This window comes from Sceloporus occidentalis, unplaced genomic scaffold, assembly GCF_023333645.1.
Source record: "Sceloporus occidentalis isolate IW3139 unplaced genomic scaffold, rSceOcc1.0.p SCAF_4, whole genome shotgun sequence".
Lineage (NCBI taxonomy): Eukaryota > Metazoa > Chordata > Lepidosauria > Squamata > Phrynosomatidae > Sceloporus > Sceloporus occidentalis.
Genome location: NW_028316984.1, coordinates 11,813,267 through 11,836,387, shown reverse-complemented (window position 1 = coordinate 11,836,387; position 23,121 = coordinate 11,813,267). Strand labels below are relative to the sequence as shown.

Below are 23,121 nucleotides of genomic sequence, written 5' to 3'. Positions count from 1 at the left end.
ATCCATTGCTCCGGGTCCTAGTCTCTGGAGCAGCAGAAAACAAGCTTGCTCCCTCCTCAATATGACATCCCTTCAAATATTTAAACAGAGCTATCATATCAACCCTTAACCTTCTTTTCTCCAGGCTAAACATCCCCAGCTCCCTAAGTCGTTCCTCGTAGGGCATGGTTTCCAGACCTTTCACCATTTTAGTCGCCCTCCTTTGGACACGCTCCAGTTTCTCAATGTCCTTTTTGAATTGTGGCACCCAGAACTGGACACAATATTCCAGGTAGGGCCTGACCAGAGCAGAATATAGTGGCACTATTACTTCCCTTGATCCAGACACTATACTTCTATTGATGCAGCCTAAAATCGCATTGGCCTTGTTAGCTGCTGCATCGCACTGTTGACTCATGTTCAACTTGTGATCTACTTGGACTCCTAGATCCCTTTCACATGTTTTCTCCTTAAGCCAGGTGTCCCCTAATCCCCCCCCCCCCCCGCATGATAATCTCCATAGTTGAGAAGAATTCTGTTGTCAGACTGCCATTTTTGTTGATGCTTCAAATGTTGATTCTTCACAAGGACTGGAGGCTGTTGTTTCAGTGAGATTTCGGAACAGCCCCTGGCTAAGATTAAGCCGGGAACTCCATCAATCCCATTCTATTGTGTTTTAGAACAGACCTTTATTTTATTCCAGTGTTTATGGATACCGTTCCTCCTTCTGGGCTGCATTCCCAAGAAAATGAAGGCTATTTGGTAGCAGATGAATCAAGTGGAATCTCAGTGGATGTAAACATTCTGCTTTGTGCCAAGCAAATAAATGTCTTATGCTTTTTGTTTGTAATTTGATGCACTAGATCAACACTGGGCAAGCAGATGGGACTCCTGGACTCGATTTGAATGTGGCAGAAGCCTGGGAGTTGGGTTACACGGGAAAAGGAGTGACTATAGGAATTATGGATGATGGTAAGTGAAAACTAAGCATCTGTGTAAATCGCCCCCTTCAGTAACAAGAGAAACGCAATTTAAATTAAAGCTTAATATGGTGACTCACCCTTTCTAAAACACTGAGGCTTTAATGAGAACTCTGTAAGATATTCAGCAATAATTTTTAATAAGAAATCATCCACAGAAAGTTCCTCTAGGGTACAGTCCATGGATATTTATGATTCCGTTAAATGAGCCAGGAGTAGAGTTTTTTTAGTTCACACACATTAGCTGTCAGCTTGTTTTGCAAATTTAGAAAGTGCCCAACAGAACTGAACAGGATAGAAGTTCAATTTCAGTTCCACAGAAAAGATTATGTTACATAGATTATAACTGTTATACAGTAATAACATAGAAGGATGAAACATGGAGGAATTAGAAAAAAACATATTAGGAAATTATGTTCAATTTTTCAGCAAAATATTTGGAACATGAAAAATATTGTAAAATATATGCCTCAGTTCACATTTGATGAAATTTCAAATTTACACTGTAAGCTCTTCAGCCAAGTGATAAAGCTAAGCATCAAAGTAACTGTACTGGAACCCCAGAGACCTGTCTATATTATTATATAGGAAATGATGGCACTTGTCTATCCATAGCACCAGTCATTTGTGCTTAAATTATCACTCTCTCACATCTATTTTTTTTGGGGGGGGGGGCACAGAATACATTGTTACATTTCTTAGTATATATCTACATGGCAGAATTAAAGCAATTTGACACAACTTTAGTTGCCATGACTCTATTCTAGGATTGTCTAGGATAGAATCATGGCAGTTAAAGTGACATCAAACTGCTTTAATTCTGCCATGTAGTGACCGAGCACATCTGAGCCCATAGTGACAGAGCACATCTGAGACTATCTAGGCCCAAACTCTCTCTATATAACCCTTGAAGGGGTTTGAGGGTGGTGGGAGGGAGCAGGCAAAATGTTAACTAGAACCAACTTATGCCTACTAATCAACAAACCACTGATTTAAAACAATGCACAAAATGGCCAGCCAAAATCCTGAAAATGACAGCTCTGGAACTCCCTCCATTTATTTCAAGTATGAACATTGGTCTTCTGATTTCTCAGTCCATCACTGACTGAAACCCTCCCCACAAAAAGTGTAGATGCTTGAAGAGTATTATCTTGCTAGGAAACGACCTGGCCCACACTTTTCAAACTAGTGCAAGGGTAGGCAACCTTTTTGAGCCGGGGGCCGAGTTGCTGTCCCTCAGACAACTGGGGGGCCGAAGCCAAAAAATAAATAATTAAATAATTTTGTTTTAAAAAATAATTAAATCAATAAACCGGGACAAATGTAGGACAAAATTTTCAAATGGAGGACACTTTTTAAAAAAAAAATGGAGGACACGCAAAAAAAATTGCTGATTTTAAAAAAAATGTTAATATAAATGCATGTTTCGGAGGCTTCTATAGACAATTGCCCCCCTTGCCCGCCTCCTCCTGATAGACCAAAGGCCCCACACCCTCACGCGAGAGGCCAAAGGCTCCGGCAGCAATTGGCGGCAGGACCGGGCTGGGGCCAGTCCAAAGGCCTTGCCGGGCTGCATCCGGCCCGCGGGCCGCAGGTTGCCTACCCCTGAACTAGTGTGTAGAATGGCAGTTGGCTATCGCACAGATATTTTTTCTTCCCCAGATGTCATGGGAGTTCATACATGTGCATATACATGGGTTTCAATGTGCTTGAGAAAAGGAAGCTTGAGAGAAAAAGATAAGTTTTAAATATGCATTTTGGGAGAGTTTGACGCACATACCTGGTGGTGGTTGTTGTTATATGCCTCCAAGTAATTTCTGATGTATGGCAACCTTAAGGCTAGCCTATTATGGGGTTTTCTGGAGCTAAGTGTGTGATTCACCCAAGGTCACCCAATGGGTTTCCATGGCTGAGAATTGAACCCTGATCTCCAGAGTAGTAGTCAGGGACATAGCCAGGATTTTAGGAAGGGGTGGGGGGTCCAGACCAAGTGCCACCATTATAATGGGGCTTGGGTGCAGCGGCGCAGCAGCATACACTATTCATTTTTCTAATGGAAGGGGGGGTCCGGACCCCAAGACCCCCCCTTGGCTACGTCCCTGTAGTAGTCCAGTACCTCCAGATTGGTCCAAAGGCTATTGACTAAAAGTTGGACCCCCCAGGAGCCAAGCTAAGCATGGCAGCAAATGCTGTTGCTTCTGCCTCCATGAAGCACTCTTTCATTTACTTCAATTGAGAACTGAGATTCTTAACAGCTCCACACAAGTTTTTGGGGCCTGCTGAAAGTGGGAAAAGGTTCAAGATGGCTCAGAGTGACAGAGATACTTGGTAGCCTGCCCTTTTCTGGAATAGAACTGGCAACATACAAATCTACCTGTCCACCTACTGTGTGTTTCTGAGGGTAAAGAGGAATGATCAGCCAAGTGGTGACCAGAATTGCCCAACAGACTGCCAGTTTTCAAGATCGGTCGAACTGCTCTTTAAAATTGAAAGCATAGCCCTGGGATTTTTTAATAAGGAATCTGACTAATGCAAAGTGCTGATTTCATAATAAGTTATGAAAATGAGAATCTATGTCTCTAACAGCTGGCTTCCTGCTTTTTTCTCTTTTATACCCTGACAATCAATACTAGGCTGAAATAAGTGACCTTACAAAAAGAAATAATAAATGCCCTATTTTTAAAAGTTAACTTTCATCATAGCCAAAGATTCACATAGTCTTCAAGAGATACTGATTTTTCATGTGGGTGGGTCTATCAAAAATGCTGTGGTGAGAAGCCATATGACTTTGGATGATAATTAAAACAAAGAAATGAAACAGAAAATGTGAAATGAGAATCTTCTGCAGAATTCTGCCACACTATCTACAGTCATGTCACAGGGGTGGTATTGGATTTTTTATTCCATCAGTTGTGTCATTCTAAAGCATCTCTTTTGTTCTGTCACCATTCTAGTCAGCTTGAGTCTGACTGTCTAAAATCTTGTTAATGTATTACTTTGCAGACTTGCAGTCTTCAATACTGCAGTTGTGGCTAATATAATTGCAGCTATTGTGAAAGAACAGTGTTCTAAAATGGGGTATTGACAGTTATTTAGCTGCATACAATACAGTGTTCTTTTTAAATTGGAGGACTTCTGGTGTGTGTGTGTGAGAGAGAGAGAGTCAGTCAGTCACAGGAACCACAGAAGAACCCTGGACTTTTTGGGACCTGAGGCCTCAAAATCCTGTTAAGAGCTTTTATACAATGTAGAAAACATAACACATTTTTCCAGGTTGAGACCAACCATTAAACAGGGTGAGGCATTGTTTTCAATGCTGTCATGAAAGCGCAACAAACTGTTTTTACATCTAGCTTGGGGGATTATGTGTCTCAGGTGGCAAAATAACATGAGTTCACATTCTAAGTCCATTGACATTATGATAGAAGCATCACAAATGCAGGCATTACACAGGCATTTCTCTCAAAGTGATTGATGTCTCTAGCCAAATTCCAGCCAACAGAGGGTTTTCACCAGATCCAACAGCCACTGACTAATGTCCTTTATTTTCCTTTTTTCTTCCATTGCAGTCCCTACCATCACCACACATACCTTAGTGCTGGCAAATTGAGATATGTGAACAGAAAGCTGAAATCACATAGGCAGTAGTAATAATGCATGGAAATTATCCTCTTGACCATTTCCCCCTTCAAATTCTGAATTTGAAAAGCTGCTGGTTTCCTCCACTTTAACTGTGGATTAACTTTGCGTTATTACACTTGGCATTATTTCACTGTGAAAAACTAAGGAAAATGTGTGCAAACAAAAGCTGGCACTAGTTGATTGCTTAAGTATTCATCTCCTTTAGTGTGCTAAGCCCAAGTATGCTCTGGTGCAAACCTCCAGAGGTTTCATGAAGGATTTGAATAGAGTCCACCTGAGGGCACTTGCAGTGCCATATGATCTCAGCCAGGAGTTTGTTAGAAAGGATATCTAAACAAATAGAATCATGAAAATCAAGGAGCTATCAAGACAAATCTGGAATAAAGTTGAGTTGAGGCACCTATCAGGGTTGGATTATCCAAAATATCCAAACTATGAGCCCTCCCAGGAGCACTCCTAAATCCATTCCTACAAGATGTAAATAATATAGCTCAGCCACAGCTGTGCCCAGAGAACACCATCCATCAAAACACAATGGCCAGGTATCATGTACAGGAACACTTAAGTAGAGAAATCCAGGCTTTCAATAGTAAAAACAGAAAAGATTTATTCATAAAACTATAGATGTTCACCACAGATGTGTGTTTTCAGGACTAAAGGTCCACTGTTAATACAGTATAATTAAAACATATCATAATTTAAATGTTGAGTGGGCAAACACCCCATTCACTCATAACCCTAAACAGATTCCTTTCCTCCTCTTTCTCATGATCATCTTCTCCTCTTCTTTCAGATGATCGTCCCTCTTTTCACCCCAAACCATTTGTTTTCATGGGACTGACCTTGGATCTCCAGTCCTAGTCTTTCCTCCCTTTTTACCTTGGTCATTAACCCGCAAAGGAATATGAGCATCAGCCTTATGACTACACATCCTATTATCTCTACCACTACCACATAATATGTTATCAGTAAGGAAATAAAGTGTCCTTATTCATCATGGTTGGTAAGCTGAAAGATTCAGCTCCCAACACCGAGTAAAGACAACATTAATCATATAAGCAACCAAGAGGCCAGTGATAACTCTAAAGGAGCTGGAGGGATCCTCAGCTGAGATAGGAGAAACTGTCACTTGAGTGCTCCACAAAGGACACATTCCCACTTACATTTAAACTGGTTTCCGATTTGCCTTCGCACTGTGTTGGTAAATCAGTTCCAAAAGTTCCGCCATTCCTGCTATGAAAGCGAATCTTTTCCTTAACCTGTTGTAATCACTTCTTTTTTGGCATCATTGTCATCCCCACTAGTTTGCACAGCTTCAAAATGCATGTCAATCATCTGTGCATCATCAGAGATGCAAGTGGCAGCGCAGGCAGCCTGGATATATATATATATATATATATATATATATATATATATATATATTTGATAGAAGATTTGATTCATTAGTTTTGCAACTGCTTCCAGCACTGGGGGGGGGGGATGCCAAAAACTGAGGAGGGATGGCAAATAAATACCCTTTTGTTATTAGTCCCTCCCCTCCAGAATGATGCAATTCAGATCTGTCGTTCCCGCTTGTTGAACATGCTTCGGAATCGATTCTTTTCAAAAGAACCACTAGGAAACTAGTGTCTGGAAAAACTGGGTTTTTGCGTTTGCCTCATTTTATTGTGACAGAAATCAATCAAAGTAGGATCAGAACCAGTTTCAAATGGGAATGATGGTCATATAACCCTATCAATGATTTGCTTTAAATCATAGTGGGAACACACCTAAAGGTGGAATTTATGGAAGAGTGGAAAAAAGAAATCCATTGCTGACAAGTGGTAGGATTTCAATTGGCTGTTCACCAACAGTCCCCATCCAACCTGACATTGCTGGACCAACCCTTACTCAGAAGAATGGATCCAGATGTGCAAAGCTGACATTAATTTACCCAAGAAGACTCTCAGCTGTAATTGCTGCCAAAGATATTGACTCAGGAAAGTGAATACCTATGCATCTAACAAGTCCAGTTTGCTTTAAAAAAAAAAAAAGTTTAACATTTCTACCATAACAGTTGTATCTCAGCATTATGTAGCTCCAAATAAAATTTTGGATTGTAACTTTTCTTTAAATAGAACCTTATAAAAAAAAAAGGGTGCCCATGACCATTCCATGAGGCAAAAAGAGGAAATGCAAGCTTTCTTTGAACAACCATTGTAATGCAATTGTCCTCTTCCTTGCAAAAGAAATTTCTTGAAGGTCCATTTTGCAGTACAGACTTGTGATGACGAATGGTCACACTGTCCATGTGCCTTCCACAGGGCCACCCCAATACATTTTACCATCTAAAGGTGAAGACAAGATGGAAACCACTCAGTTGGATCTTACTTCAATGCTGACAATTAAACACCATCCTTCTCAGTACATAAGCTAATTTAGGAAGCACAGGACCATTTGCAAGGCATAGACCTCTCTAACTCCTCACTATTTCCTCATCCTCAACATCTTCCTGAGGAATCCAACTCACTCTGCTGAATGGCAAGGCCACTCCTGACTCTCTAGTTCCAGGAAATGAGCATAGATAGAGCCGAAGGAAACTCTGGTACACATGAGCACTAAAGGCATATTCACACCTTTCCAAGTGAGCCTGTGAAGTGGAGAAATTTGTGGTTGTAGCAGCCATGGGTGACAGCTGCAGGGATCAAATATTGGGCATCCTCAGTGGTTTGTGGGGGAAAGAGAAGAAGAAGCTGACTTGAATGTGAAAAGTAGAGATATCTTCACAGTAGAAGAGCAGATACGACATTAGAAATTGCATTAGATATTATGTGGGACCTCTAGGGTGGAGAAGCATCAGTGGTACTGCTGTATATATCCTAAGGATCTCAGCTATATAATGATTTTGACATGAAGCTTTTTGACCTAAGACCTGTAGCCATCCCAACATTATATATTTTAGAGCCTCTGGCTTTGTTGAAATTGTTTAGTATGTAAGTTTGTACATTTACAACCTTTGGGGTAGCTAAAAAAAGGTTCTACATCTCGCCCCCTTAACTTTGTCTCTCTGCTTTTGAACACATTTCAGAACTTAACTTGTAAGACCTGGCCTGGAACATTCAATAGTAGATTTTGTTCCTGTGTAATGCAAAAGCCAAGGATTGACAGCTTGGATTTAACTGGCAACAAGTTCCATGGCCAATATTGTTTCTTTTGGAATGCTTATTTACAAAATAACTGCATTTCACAGCTGTTCAAAACAACTCTGTTTCAAGCATGCTGCTAGTATTGCAGTTGTTGCTCGGTTTATCATTGCTTATCTACTGTAACTGTTTTTTGCAGGGATTGATTATCTTCATCCAGATCTGGCCTCAAACTATGTAAGTCAACAGTATTCTCCAAATTACAATTTATTATTTTTCTGGCTATTCCTTTATAGGAAGCTAAGACTATGAAAATTGGGGTATATGCCAAGCAATATCAGAGAGCTGCCAAGTTATAAATAAGGAAGAACACACAAACTAGGAGAAGCTGCAGAAGTTTGCTTTTGTCTAAAAGCAAAGGGAAAGACAAGGCTCCATCCCTCATTTCCTTGCCTCTCCTCCCCCAGAGTTATTGAGTGCAAACTACTTTTGTACTTTGAACTTAATTTGCAGTAACTGAAGAAAGCTAAAGACAAAATGAGAAACTGAGAGAAGGAGAGAAAGCCAGGACATTTTAAAAGCAGATGCAAAAATGGGACAGCAGACTATTAATTCAGACTATCATTGTTAAATCAGGAGTATTTCATGCTTGAAGCACAACTCTCATTTTAATAAAAACATGTGGGTTCTGTAACACAGATTTATTTTTGTATGATTTTTAACACCTTTGTTCGATGAAGAAGCCAGTGGAACTATAAAAGATTACAACATGTAGTTTGTGCATTTTTGTTGGCCTAAAGAAAGGAGCCCTGGTGGCGCAGTGGTTAAATGCCTGTACTGCAGCCATTCACTCAAGACCACAAGGTTGCGAGTTCAAGACCAGCAAAAGGGCCCAAGCTCGACTCAGGCTTGCATCCTTCCGAGGAGGGAGCTAAAATGAGTACTCAGACTGTTGGGGGCAAATTAGCTTACTTGCTAATTAGCTTACTTGCTGTTCACTGCTATGATTTTTGGAATAGCGGTATATAAATAAAACAAATTATTATTATTAATTATCACTGTTTCATGGATTTGGGATGTTGTTGTACTTTACTGTATGGCAGCATGGCTACCTCTGGATATGTTTTCCACATACACACATGTGGCTCATCTTCCTGTCTTCCTGATTCTCCTTCAAACTCCATCCCCATGCTGATGGTAGTTTTACTTCTGAGGCCTAGCTATACTGTCACACCTACAATCCTTTACATTTGTTTTATACCAAGCACTACCCAACTTTCATTTTATAGTCTTCAAAACAGCATTTTGGGAGGCTAGTGGAGAGAGAGGTTTGCCAGTCAGCCCTGAGCTTGCATGAAAATGTTTGGGATATCAGCCTAAGGCTAAGGGCTTGTCTACATGGACCAAATAAAGCGGTCTTGACCACATTTTCACAGCAGGCTGTTCAGATGACATATGGGATGATTTGGACCAATTCCAGGCCTTTCTAGCACCTCAAGGTTTTAATCCAAAGAGAGGGGAAAGCGTGGATTTACTCTGGATTTAAACAGTAAATCCAGATATTTACTCATGTGTTTGGACAATGCTCCATAGCAACATTAGTGTGGGGTCAGGGATGAGATTGTACTGCATGGGTTTGGCAAATCTGGTATGTGCTGCATTATATGTGCTTTGAGATCAGCAGGCAGGGGTTGGATCGGGTACCCCCTCCCTTTTCTTTCCCCCTATCCAGGTGTTGCTTTCATGTTTATTGCTCCCCACCCCGATCCTCCTTCCCCATATCATTCGCTCATTCACTTGTGTGGAAATCTTCAATGTATGTATTGGGAGTGGGGAAGAGATCTCTGCATGAGTGAATGAGTGAATGGGTAGATATGTTGTCTAAAATTTATGATGTCAATTAGAAATCACATTATATCTACTAATTTGGTAAATTAAAAATTTTCAATCTTGTGTACACCTCTCTCCTCCGCTCTTCCTCCTCTGCCATCATATTCTGAGGTCCCAGCAACTGCCTTGTTTCACTCATTCTTCTAACTCCCACAGACTTTATACAAATATAGAAGTATGTCCACAGTTCATGTATTTGTTCTAAACGAGTGTCAGTAAGTGTAGCCCATATTCAACACACTTCAAGAAAAGTCCTAGCTTTTGAAGGGATTGTAGTTCGCTCAGGGCCATAGACGAAGTCACCTCTTTCCATGCATTAATTAGAAGTTACCAAGGGAGTGTGGAAGCTCTAACGTTTTGTGTCAATGGTGTTTGTTACCTGCTGGGTGCCTCTAATATGGTATTTCTGTAATAGCTTCAATTGCATAGATTCCATTGGCCTCTACAGAAATCTGAGGCTGTTCAGGACCAATTTAGATCCCGAGTTTCTGAACTAAAACCAGAGATCTAGGGATGTTCCATCATGATGTAATCAAATCTTATGCATTAAAGGCCAACCACAGTTGTTCACACTTTGTCATTCAAACACACACACACTGACAATATATATTTCCTGTTTAGAAATTAAAACAGAAATCTTAGGAACTGTTCCCAGACAAGGTGAAAGGAGGGAAATATTCCTTCTCACTATTTTAGGGAAAAGGGATAAGGAACATTTAATCTAGTCTGTTTGCTTCTAGTCAGAAGGGGGATGCATAGGAAAGTGGAGGTGGGGAGCATATGAACTGGAAGGGAGAGAAGAAGCTAATGAACTAAATCCATAGCTCCCTTCTTTGGAGAGTCTTAGTGAATTGCCATAGCAAATGAATTAATTGTCGCAAATTGTAGCAAACTGTGTTCAATTAGCTGAACTTGAGATTTGCACACAGCACTTTTCTCTTTCCCAAAGCTGAACCTACCCAAACTGGAGAATTTAAATGCTCTTCTCCTGCCTGGAGATGATCCACAAAAAATGGATACTAAAAGACAGGCCCTGAGCATAGGCAGTCCTAGGCTTAGACCTACCACAGCCATACAGATCCAGAGTACAGTGAGTAACTGCAGAGTGGGATACTATTGTACAGTGCACCCGCGTCATATGTGGGTGTGCCTTATGTGGCTTCCAGCATACGCTGGAAGCTGCTCCTGAGAAAACCCTGTCATGTCCTGGAAGAAGTAATGCGGCACGGATCCCCACGTAAGGTAAGGGCCCAGCATATATTTACGTTCCTTAAATCCAGAAAGGGCACAACATGGCCTTCGAGATGTTGTTTGCCCTCAACCTCCAGTGTTCCCTATCATTGCCTATACTGTCTAATGCTGCTAGAACCTGCAATCTAACAACAGCTGGTGGGCATTGATTTATGCAGCCCTGACCTAAATAATGATTCACCCTTAAAAGTCACAATTTTGAGGATCTTGGAACACGAGTGTATCTGAAACGTCCTTGGTACAACTGAATCTTCTTGTCAGTTTATAGTTCAGCTGACTGTCTTTTAATTAGACAAACCATCATTCTCTTAAATGAAGAAATATTTTAAGATATATGTTTTTGAAAGATGAGGGATGGAGATGGGGATGGGGAGGGGGGAGAGCGAAAGAACATATCTTTCAGCTGAACTGTGTACGGTACAGAAGAAACAATTCTTTCCCTACTCATAAAGTACCAAGCGAAACGTCATCATAGTTCTATAAGGTTTTGTAGTGTGAATACAGAGATGGCAGAATTGAGGGACATAACTACATGTTCCAAAACCTGGTAATTTCCCCCCTCTTTTTAATAGGGGACATGTTCTGTGTCTCATTCTATTTGCAGTGTTAGGCTTCAGGCCAAGCACAGAGTGTCTAGAGATAGACTCATCCCAGAATAATGCAAGGTTTTTCATTTTCATTGGTGAATTAAGGCACGTAGGCATCACAAAGAGTCTTCCACAGTAGTGTCTGAGTAATTGTAAGCAAGAGCAGAGGTGTGCCAAATATGATTGCTTTAGACTGATGCTAGTATAGAGACTGAAGGAGGCACAAAGTTCCATTGACCTTGAAAAGGGTGAGTTGTTTTGATTAAGAGATGGAATTTTATGTGCAGCAAAAGAACTGTACTGAATTGTGCATATATTTATTGTTACATAGATTGCCTGATTCACATGAGCAAGTTTTAAATTTGGGAAATGCAAGTGGGTGGTGTAGGGCAGGAGAGAGGAAAGGTTGTACTTGACTTTACATTAAGGCTTTACAATATAACTCAAGGCTAAATAGTGGTACTTCAAGGGGAGATAGAAAAAAAATCTCAAAAAGTGGAATAAGACTGTTGTGAATTTGGGGCTTTATGTAGTTGTTCAGCTTGCAGAGGCAAGAGCTGCGGTGGGGTGGGGTGAGAGGAAGATCCCACATGCATTCCCTGCCGCAAACATCCCCATCTTGCCTGTTCTCATCCTTGCTATGTTGAACAACAGATTCTGAAGGGTGTTTCTATTTGAACATGTTAGAATTGTTGGACTGGATGGCCCTTGTAGTCTCTTCCAACTCTATGATTCTATGTTTCTCCCCCATGATTATGAACTTTGCTTTATCATAGACCCTCCCCCAGTCAGGTGGTGACTTCTGCTCAGATTCAAGCAAACATGAGCAGAAGACCTTTTCATATCCTGGTGATGGCTTTGGAAATTCAGAAAGAAGTATAGGAAAGCCAGGGTGTGTGCCGAGATTTGAGGCAGGGTTTATCTATACCACCCTGTTAGCCATTATCATGAGTGCCAGTTGAATCTGAGCATAAGAGCTTGGGGTGCCCACTCATCTAAGACTAGTGGTCCAGCTGTGTGCCAACTTTATGAATTTTCACAGATGCGCCTTCAGATTTTGATGCCAATTTAACAGGGGGTTAGCACTCTCTGCTACAGTGAGTCAGGCTGTGGATGGATGGAGTCATGCTTGTCATGATTTAGCACATCTTTTCACATCTCCCCATGAGAAACCTTCTGTTGAGTGGGAAGAAAGGCACACGAAGCCAAGAGAAGAAAATTAGAAATGGCACAGATGAAATATTGTGCAGGATGGGTGACATTTAGAATTGGCCTTTCAAATTTCCTCTGGAAACAACACGTATACTTTGGAGGTGTGACAGGAGGTATAATGAGCTCTTCTAAATAAAGGTAGAAGGAGAAACTATTGATGTGAATGTGCTTTCAGTTATGAGATGTACAGTTTGTGCAGCCTGAGGATGTGGACAGGATCTTTGGAGAGATGAGAGCATCACATGTAGACTCTTGTTCTTCCTGGCTAATTAAACAGGCCAGAGGAGTACTGACTGAGTGGGTAAGGAAAGTGATTAATGCCTCCTGCAGGAGATTGTAGTAAGACTTCACCTGATAAAAACTTCCCTTGATCCTAACATACTGGGTAAACTATAGGCCAGTCTCCAACATTTGGATTTTGGGCAAGTTACTAGAGTTTTTAGTGCTTTCTTAACTCCAGGGGTTATTGGATGAGGTGGATTATCTAGATCCATTGTAGTCTGGTTTCAGGCCTGGTTATGGGATGGAGACAACCTTGGTCATCTTGATGGATGACCTATGCAGGAAACCGAACAGGGGAAGTATGTCCCTGTTGGTTAAGCTGGACCTATCATTGGCTTTCAGCACCATCAACCTTGGTATGCTGAGTCACCCCTCTGGGATGAGACTTGCAGGAACTGTTCTACAGTGGCTCCATTCTTTCTTGGAGGGGTGCTCTCAGAGGGTGTTTCTAGGGGATTCCTGCTTGACTTTTTGGTTATTGGCCCATGGAGTCCATCAGGATTCAGTCTGCCCCCCTGTGCTATTTAGCATCTACTTGAAACCAGTGTGAGAGGTTGTCCTGAATTTTTGGGTCAGGTGATACTGTAATGCTGCTATTGTTGTGTGCTTTCAAATCATTTCTGACTTACAATGACCCTAAGGTGAATCTATCGTGTGGTTTTCTTGGAAAGATTTGTTCAGTGTTGGTTTGACATTGCCTTTCATTGAGGCTGAGAGCATGTGATGCTCCCAAGGTCGCCCAGTAGGTTTCGTTGCTGAGCAGGGAATCAAACCCTGGTATCCAGAGTTGGATCCTATGCTAATGATGCCCAGCTTTATTATACCTTTTCATCCAATAATTCCAAGGAAGCTGTTCCTATGCTAAATTGGTGCTTGGCATAATTTTTTGTAGATTTTTCAGGCTATGTGACCATGTTCTAGAAAAGTTTATTCCTTACGTTTCGCCAGCATCTGTGGCTAGCATCTTCAGAGAATGTTGGCATGGAACAGAGTTGGATACACACACACACACACACACACACACACACACTGTGTGACCCTGGGTAGGGAGGAGTGATTTCCATGTTAAACTGTGTATTGTTCTGTTGTTGATGGCAGGGTCCTGAGACCCTGGGAAGATATGCAGAGGATTGGTGTCTGCTGGTGATCATTGTCTGCTGGGAAAGCCCCTGCCCCTGGGTAGTTTCTCATTTGCATTTGCTAAGTCCTGGTTTAGCTATTTTTCACGACTGGTAGCCAAACTTTGTTCACTTTAAGGGTTTCTCCTTTCTGGTTCAAATTATCCAGAAGTTTATAGATTTCAATGGCTTCCCTGTGCATTTGGACCTGATAGTTGTTGGCATGGTCCAGAATTTCAGTGTTATCAAACAGTATTTTATGCCCAGGATGGTTTATAATCTGTTCTGCTACTGCTGCTTTTTCTGGATGACTCAGTTTGCAGTGTCTCTCGTGTTTCATGATTTGTGTTTGTACACTGTGTTTGGTGGCCCCTATGTAGACTTGTCCACAGCTACATGGTATGCAGTAAACTCCTGCAGCTGTGAGAAGGTCTCTCTTGTCCTTCGCTGAGCACAGCATTTGTTGGATTTTCTTGGCTGTTTGTAAACCATTTGGAAGTTGTGTTTCCTCACCAGTTTCCCTATTCCGGCTGTGACTCCTTTGATGTATGGTAAAAAATACCTTCCCTTTGGGTGGTTGCTTGTCTTCACTCCTCTGGGTTTTTCTGGGTCTGGCAGCCCTTCTGATGTCTGAGTTGGAATAACCATTAGTCTGTAGAGCCCTTCCAAGAAGTGGGATTCACAGATCCGTTTTGTCCGGTCTACCAGTGTTTTAATTGTGCTTCTTTTTTGTCCTGGGTGATGGTTGGAGTTCTTGTGCAGGTATTTGTCCATGTGTGTAGGTTTTCTGTACACAGTGTGGCCCAAATATTGGTTCAGTTTGCGGATGACTAGGACATCCAAGGATGGCAGAATGGGGGTGTGGCAACTTAGGAACACAGTGACAGAGGCAAAGCAGAAGCAGTAGAGATGCCCCAAGAAGAGGTGGGGGCAGTGCAGCTTGGGATTCCCATGCCCTGCTCTCTGGGGTGGCCACTTCATGACATTAACCTGAGGGAAGAAGGAGCATGCAAGAGGCAGGAAGAGAGGGGGGATGCCTGAGGTGAACATTCAGGTTTTTAGAGAATGGATTCACAGAATGGTAAATAAAGGATAATGCATTCTTGATGGACAAACTGCATCTTCAGTTGCCTTGAGTATGTGCATTGGAACTATTTATTCACATCTATGTCCTACTAAGTTAGATGTGCATAAGAGAGGAATACTATTTACCTCTATAGTGTATTTTTTACCAGGGAGATCAAACAGGAGCCACAAGGTTGAGGATGTAGAAAGATGTGGAAAGGGTTTGTGTTCAGAAGTTCCAAGGATTGTGTTCTGGGAGGACATACTTGCATTTTGGATTGGTAACTCTTCAGAATTTTCAAGAAGGTAGCTTTGTAAATCTTTTACAGCAAAAATAATCTAGTATCCATTCTTACTTACCCAAGTTAAAGAGTAACAAATTTTATTTGGCATTAGCTTTAATACTGTAATGGTTCAGTTGTAATTTAAAAATAATGATAGCTATAAAAATAGTATAAAGAGTGAAACATAGTGGAAGAAAATAAAATTGAATAGAGTTTCTTGGAACCCAAACATAGGCTCAGGTGGTCTCTCAGGGAGAAAGCTGCCTTTCAGATAACCTGCTCCTATACAATCTGTCTAAGGATTTATAAACCAAGATTAGTACCCTGCATCCAACTTGGTAACTAACTAACAATAATTATTTCTATTGTACTGTAGTTATTTCGTCTGGAGGACTGGAAGATGGCAGTTATTTCCGAGAAAGTGTCCTTTGAAGAGATATCTATTTTTATCTATCACCTATCTTTAATCTCTGTCCCTCTCTGCTCTAGATCCCTCCTTTCTCCCAGCACAAGAAGCATAGACCCATTTTAAAGATAGAGTACTATTAGAACGGAAAGCAGAGATACTGAGGACCCTGGAGTCTTTACTCCTCCACACTATTCAAGAAAGAACGGTTGGGAAGCAGCAGTTTGAACTGATGCAGATTCCTTAATTTAGCAGCTCCTGATGCATACATTCCCCTATGTGTGAGGGAAGAGAGACAGTAGTAGGAACCACAACATCAGGGTAGCTCATCATACCTCAATACTCCTTGGCTATATGTGTGTGAGGAGGATGTTAGGCTTTGGTGGACTAGTTTACAAGGTCCTGTAGGCTGAAGCTGGCCCAGGGAAAGAGGTTCTCCACGGCTGTTCTACAGTAAAACTGTTTGGCACAGAAACCATTTTTCCATCTAAACCTGCAACTTGATAGAGCTTCAGCTATTAAGAAATTATTACAAATATTCTTCTTCTCTTCCAAAGGAACTTTTCATTCTGAACTGATCATTCAAATACAAGGCATAATATATTCCATGGTTTGGTTTTCATCTCATGCTGCACACATACAAAGCCAGTAATTTTGTCGGGTAAACCTTCTCCAAGATAAAAGACCTTCTGGAAGGAATAATGAAGCTATACCCCAGCGTGACAGAGATGTCTGTTTAAAAAATGATTGTGAGGAGAACAGCTGTGGATTTTGTGTTTACCAACGTTTGAAGAGAGGGAAAAATGAGTGAAGGAAGTATTTGTGAGAAACAAGCACTAAGAATCCTATCTATGCTTGTCTGCTCAAAGATAAAGGGAGTTCAGTGGGAAGGAAGTGTGGGGAGGGCTGGAGACTGAAAGGAAAGATGCTGATTATCTATATCACAGTGGTTGCACTGTACTCTACTCTGTTTCTCGGCATGTTTTACCTATTCTGAGAAGATATTTGATAGCTCTGCTGTCATATTAGATGACAGAAATTTTGGAGATTAGTGCGCTCTCTTTTAATGCACCTTATCCCTCACAAGATGAAGGCACATTTATTTTTAAAACTGGTTTTATCACATTCACCCATGGTCAGGCGAATGCATCCCATTTACAGCCCAGATTCCAGATGGGCTTATCCTGTGTCTTTTCAAGAACCGGAAAATCCCATTCTTGAAAAGCTGCAGAATAAGCCCAACTGGCATCCGGGTTGCATCTGGGATGCATTAACCCTACCATGGGTAAATACAATAAAAACCATTTTAAAAATAAATGCACCTTTATCCCATTGTGGGTAAGACATGATAAAAGAAAGTTCACTGATCTCCTTTCTCAGTTAAATTTATGAGAGTGTAGAGCAGCCTTCTCAAGATGTGTTGGACTACAACTCCCAGAATCCTACAGCCAAAATAACTTCCTCATTGTCAGTGGTGTCCAACCAACACATAGTGCAACATTCTCAGATCTTCCTCCTGTGAGTTTCTACTAGTGCACATCAACATGGTAGCAGGCTAAGAATGCCATTTCCCCACATTATTGTGACTGTCACCATTTCATTAAATCACAATTCCTATATATCACTGAATCTAATGGTAATAGTTGTGATATAAACAACTAGCAAAATTAAAATTATACATTTAAATTACAGTATCATATGTACAAACAATATATATTTACATATACATAGTTTCATGAGATTAAAGTGAAAATTTGGTAAAATATGATATTTTAATTTTTTAAAGAAAAATGAAAAGCTCAAGCTTTTGTAGACTTAAGTATACTTCCTCAAATGCATCTAGGAAGGAGACTTAAGTCTACAAAAGCTCATGCTGCCGACTTCTTTTTTCCCAGTTAGTTTCAAAGGTGCTACAAGACCTCTACATACATGTAAAAATATGTGTGTAGAAGGTTGTATAGCTTATAATGGGAAACATAATCAGTAAAAATAATTAAATGCTAAAGACCATTTTCTCCAAATATTTCTTAGAGAAAGAAAATGTTGTCACTGTTACGTGCCTTTACATTAACTCTAATTTATGGCAACTCCATCATAGGGTGATGGGTTTTTGAGTGAAGAATGGCAGAGGGTTTTCTTGGCCAGGGAGATGTGCCGTTGCTCCTGTCTTAGTCTGAGAGAGTGTGATTTGCCCAAGGTCACTCTGGCCTGAAATAGAGGAGCAAAAAGAGCTGCAGGTTTTTGTGGGTTTTTCAGGCTATGTGGCCATGTTCTAGCAGAGTTTCTTCCTGACATTTCACCAGCATCTGTGGCTGGCATCCACAGATATTGGTGAAACATCTGTGAAGAAACTCTGCTAGAACATGGCCACATTGTCCGAAAAACCCACAAAAAACTATGGACGCCAGCCATGAAAGCCTTTGACTTCACATCAAAAAGTGCTGCCTTTAGGCCGATCTGGTCACATGGCATGCAAATGATGCTCATCTCCGGATCACCTGGAACACACACCGAGGCAGGCTAATGCAGCCCAAAGCAAGTCACAAAAAGAGTGGGGGAAAACTGCTTCTTGCTGGCAGTCCATTCTGGACCATGGTAGCAGCTGGTCTTGGGACCATGGCATCCAGTCACCACAGTCTCCCATTGATCGGGGGTCAATCATTAAGAGAGACAGAATTCCTTATTAAAATAGATATGATATGACATTCTTCCATTAGGGAAAACACTAACTGCATTGACATTAATAGAACTGACATATGACACATATGATTTTTACAGGTCAGTAGTATAAACTTCAGTGTGGAAATATAGCCAGGAACATAGACTAAGGTTCAAATCTACTTTAACCCATGAGTCTCACTGGTTAATCTTGGATTCACGTGCTCACCCAGCGTTAACCTCCTTGAAAGGGTAGGCTGCAAATGTGGCAAGGACATCGTTTCTTTTGTGGTGTCTGCTCATTTCTTATTTGAATGACAGATGAGTTTTCTTTGCCTTCAAGAGAGGAACTGAATGGTGCTTGAATCTGTTGCAGTAACCATTGTATCTGATTAATGTAATTCTGGAGCTTTCATTGACTCAGCTAATGATAGCAGGGATCCCATCAATTTACACATCCAGTAAATTGCTGTTGAAATGTTGGCTATGATCAGACCTATTAGTTTTGCTGAGAACATCTTGTTGAGGAAATATAAATGAAAATGTGCTCTTGGAGAAGAGTAAATAATGTTAAATGAAAGGTTCTAGAGAATGTCATTGCTCTTCTTGGAATGCTTACCTGTGTTTTTCATTGGTTTAATGGGTTTCCTTTGATGATGTGGTAGGGATCACAGAGAATGAGAAGGGGTCCAATGTTATAACTGAGGCTGGAAAACTCAGTTAAGAACATAAGAAGAGCCATGCTGGATTAGATTGAAGGACTATATAGTTGAACATTTTTTTATACCATGGCCATCTAGGTGTCTATGGGAAGACCACTAGCAAGTCTGAGCTCTCAGGACAAGGCAAAGGCATAAATAAATGTACAATGTATTCATTTTAGCAGCTGTGTGGTTGGGCAAACCAAACCTTTTTTCAGGAAATGCAATGAACCTGCATAACAAAATGCTGTAAACTTGCAAAGAAATCAACAGAAGGAACATTTTGTGATTAGAGTATCTAAGTGCTGGTCACATGGAGAGTACTTAACAATAAACCCCTTAATTTTTGCATGGGACTCTCATTTCTATTTTAGAAAGCCACTTATCAAGACTATTTAGGGCCACATTAAAAATCAAAGGTTAGTGGTTGGCTTTTGTATTTAAGCTCAAAACCCCTGCCCCCTCCCATGTTTTGGAGTGTTTTTGTAAAATAACCAGTAATCAACTGTTCTAAGTCTTGTTAACTTCTGTGATCTGTGCTTCTAATTTCTCATACGTGGTTCTAAAAATGATGGAAACACACTGAGTTAAACCATACATCAGGAGTAGGCATCTTGTGGCCCTCTAGATGTCCTTGGACTGCAGCTCCCGTGATTCTTTACCTCTGGTTGTGCTGTGTAAGGGTGCTTTGAGTTATAGTCTAGCAATATCTGGAAGTCATAAATTGCCATAAAGTTAAAATGCAATAGATCTTGTTGTACTCTTCCTCTAGAGCTTCCCATTCACAGCTGCTACTATGATGTAGCTGCTACTATGATGTGTTTGTAGTGTTTAGTTTGAGATACCTTCTGCTGCATGCTGTGTTTCTTAAAAGGACAAAGGTGTTCTGGGCTCTTTTGGGAGAGAGGGCAAGTGGGTCCTGGGGTGGGGTACAGCCAACAGTGTTTTGCCTTAGGTTGTTTGGGTAGTATGGGTTGAATGCTAGGACTCTTCCAACGGCACTAATATTTCTGTGCAAGATAGATGACCTCGGACATCAGTAGATGGTTTCCTAAACCCTGCAGGCCTGGGACACCCCACTTTAGAAACAGGTATATGAATAAAATATTGTAATTGATAATTTTTGGCAATAGATAACATTGTTTGAGAAAGGTTAGTGTTGTTTTCAGTATTATCAGCCCTACTTTATATAGCAAAGTACAATTGCATCCGAAATCTACAAAACAGTAATACATTTATCAGGCCAGCCAAAATGCACAATATACATTGCAAACTTTTGAAGCTCCACTGGCTGCTTCATCAGGTAAGCATGTTAAAAATCATACAAGAGAAAGGGGGGGGGGGGGGAAGAGATTTTTGTTGTGGTTGTTTCCCTGAATGCAAAGGGTATGGAAGGTATTAATCCCCTTCTCCTTCTGGCCATGTGGGTACTGGAAGATTCTTAAAGTCCAGGAAATAACATTTGAATTCCATTATCAGGACAAAAAGCTACTGCCTTTGGGATCCAGTTTGTCTCAAATCCTTTGTGAGGCTACAAGCTCTTTTGTTAGGCAGGGAGCACGAAATTTCTCAGGAAGCCTCCATGCTTTTGCTTCAGGAAAAGTTATAGGTGGTGTTACAGTAAAATCTGCCAGTGTGGTCCCACCTTTTTTTAAAAATATTTTATCATTGTTGGAGATAGAAACCTGAAATAATAAAGTCCAAGTTTGTTGGCTGCTTCTTTAGGATCCTCCTGTTGTGACTAAAATGAGGTATCTTGACATCGACAAAAAATATCCAGGGGTAGCCATGTTGGCCATATAGCAAAATTACAATAACATCCAAAATCCACAAAACAGTGATACCTTTATCAAGACAACCAAAACATGCTATATACATGTTGTGCATGTGTATTACGTATCACTGTTTTATGGATTTTGGATGTCACTGTACTTTCCTACATGGCCAATGCACTACCCCTGGATATGTTATATGGTGAAGTTATCTTCACAGGATAATGCAATGTTCTGCCAATTGAACTTAGGGAGCAGTCAAGCATTCAGAGTTGAACTTTGGAGCAGTGACCAAGGAATTTATTCTGTAGGGCAAGTAGGATAAGCAGGGCTGGCTTATCATTTCTGGGGAAGTGAAGTGATACACATTTGATATCTACAGATAGCCCCCTAGTAAGATGCTAAGAAGTAACTTAAGTGGCACACATTACCACCCAAAGAAAGGTGTAGGACAAGTTATGATTATGAACTCAGTGTCTAACGTGACTTATGAGCATCACTGTCAGCTATAGCGATATCATAGATAATGTCTTAAAAAGGAAAATTTTACTAGCTTTCAGATACACCTACCTAAAGAGTCGCAAAGGCCCTTGGGATGAAAAAAAACAGGCACAGCATATCTTAAAATAGGTACCCTTGAAGATCTGTTGAAGAAACTTTTGTGTCAGACAAGAGTTTGGCCTTCAGCAAAATAAAACCTGTTATTTATTAGAAAATGAGATTTCTGTGAATTAAGGATGGATTTAATTTCCTCTAGCCTCTTCAAAATCACTGCAATGAATAATGCATGGGCTTCTTTTAATTCCATATTCATTAGCTAGCGAAATCCAATGTATAAATTTAATTACTCACATTTGGTCATTTGTTTACTTTGTTGACTATGTTCATTAGAGCTATGGTGGAAGAGCAGTGGACACTGTGGTATATTTTAATAATATTAGAGAAAGGTTTAGTTGTCTTTGACAAGCTTAGTTTTCAAGAGCACTGCAAGGGGAAATGAAACATCAGCATTTCCCCTGCCCCAGGCAAAGTTGAGTAGCAGTATATCTGAAAGGCAGCTGCTCTGTTTTGCACTCCATACATACAGCAGAATAATGCTGACTTCAGGAAGCGATACAAAACAAAGCTTGTAGGGGAGGGACATTTTGGACCACAACTCCCAGCATCCCCTAGACAGCTGCTGGACACATAGTACAAAAAAAAACAACCCACCCTTCTCTCCAATCTTGGCTAATTATTTATACATCTTGTCCGGTGCTATGGGTAACGATTTACAGAAGTTCTCTGGGATAACCAGGTTGAGGGCTGGAGAGGGCTCCACTTCCTTTAATGTTTGTGTAGAAGAGAGAATTTCAGCAGGTGTTGCTTACCACACAACAAGGAAATCCCTGCCTCTGTACAACCATTAACGGGAGAGGAGCCTTCTCTTTTTCACTCTGGCAACCATAGACAAAGATATCCATGCCAACCTTTTTAATTAGAGATGCAAACAATTGAACCTGAGTCCTTTTGCTTACAAAGTGTGTGCTCTGCCACTAAGCTAGAGTCTTGGACGAATAAGTTAAACCACATTTTCTCCCACCAGAATCCATGTTGAATGGAACACAGTAAGAACTGCCTTCTCAAAACCTTGCATGCTGAGTGGAAACTACTGTAAATAATAATAATAACTTTATTACGGCCAATTGGCCAGCACGATTACAAAATTCCAGTTTAAAACACAACATAGGTTCATGTACAGGCAGATTGGAGAGTATAAACAAATGACGGTCTATGAAAAGTAAGGATAAAAAGCAAGGATAGGACTGCACGATCAGGCAAACACACAACTACCATACATACTCAACTATAAGTCGACCTCGTGTATGAGTCGAGGGCAAGTTTTGGGGCCAAAATTATGGATTTTGATAAGACCCATGGTTAAGTTGTGAGTAAAGCATAGGGGCATACAGCAAAGGGTTTAAAGAAAAGAAAACAATGTCAAAGAACTTTAAAAATTCCAGCAGGCATAACTGTTTGTGCTCATTCTTAAGGATGGATGGATGAGAAAGTGGAGTGGGAGGACTTTCAGGACAGATTATATTCTTGCCTTTCACCAGGGGATCATTCCTTTTTTAAAATATGAATTAAGATACAGTACTTACATTGACCCATGGATAAGTTGACTCAGGT

The 23,121-nt window shown here is 40.7% G+C and overlaps 1 protein-coding gene across 1 annotated transcript in view; it reads left to right on the top strand.

The window, feature by feature from the left end:
* The window catches only part of LOC149313510 (neuroendocrine convertase 2-like), a 142,940-nt gene that overhangs the window by 74,777 nt on the left and 45,042 nt on the right, over positions 1–23,121 (top strand). Inside the window, exons 4-5 of the mRNA XM_089519225.1 lie at positions 843–951; positions 7,923–7,960. Coding sequence (XP_089375351.1) covers positions 843–951; positions 7,923–7,960 — 147 coding nt within the window. The remainder of the gene's footprint in view (positions 1–842; positions 952–7,922; positions 7,961–23,121) is intronic.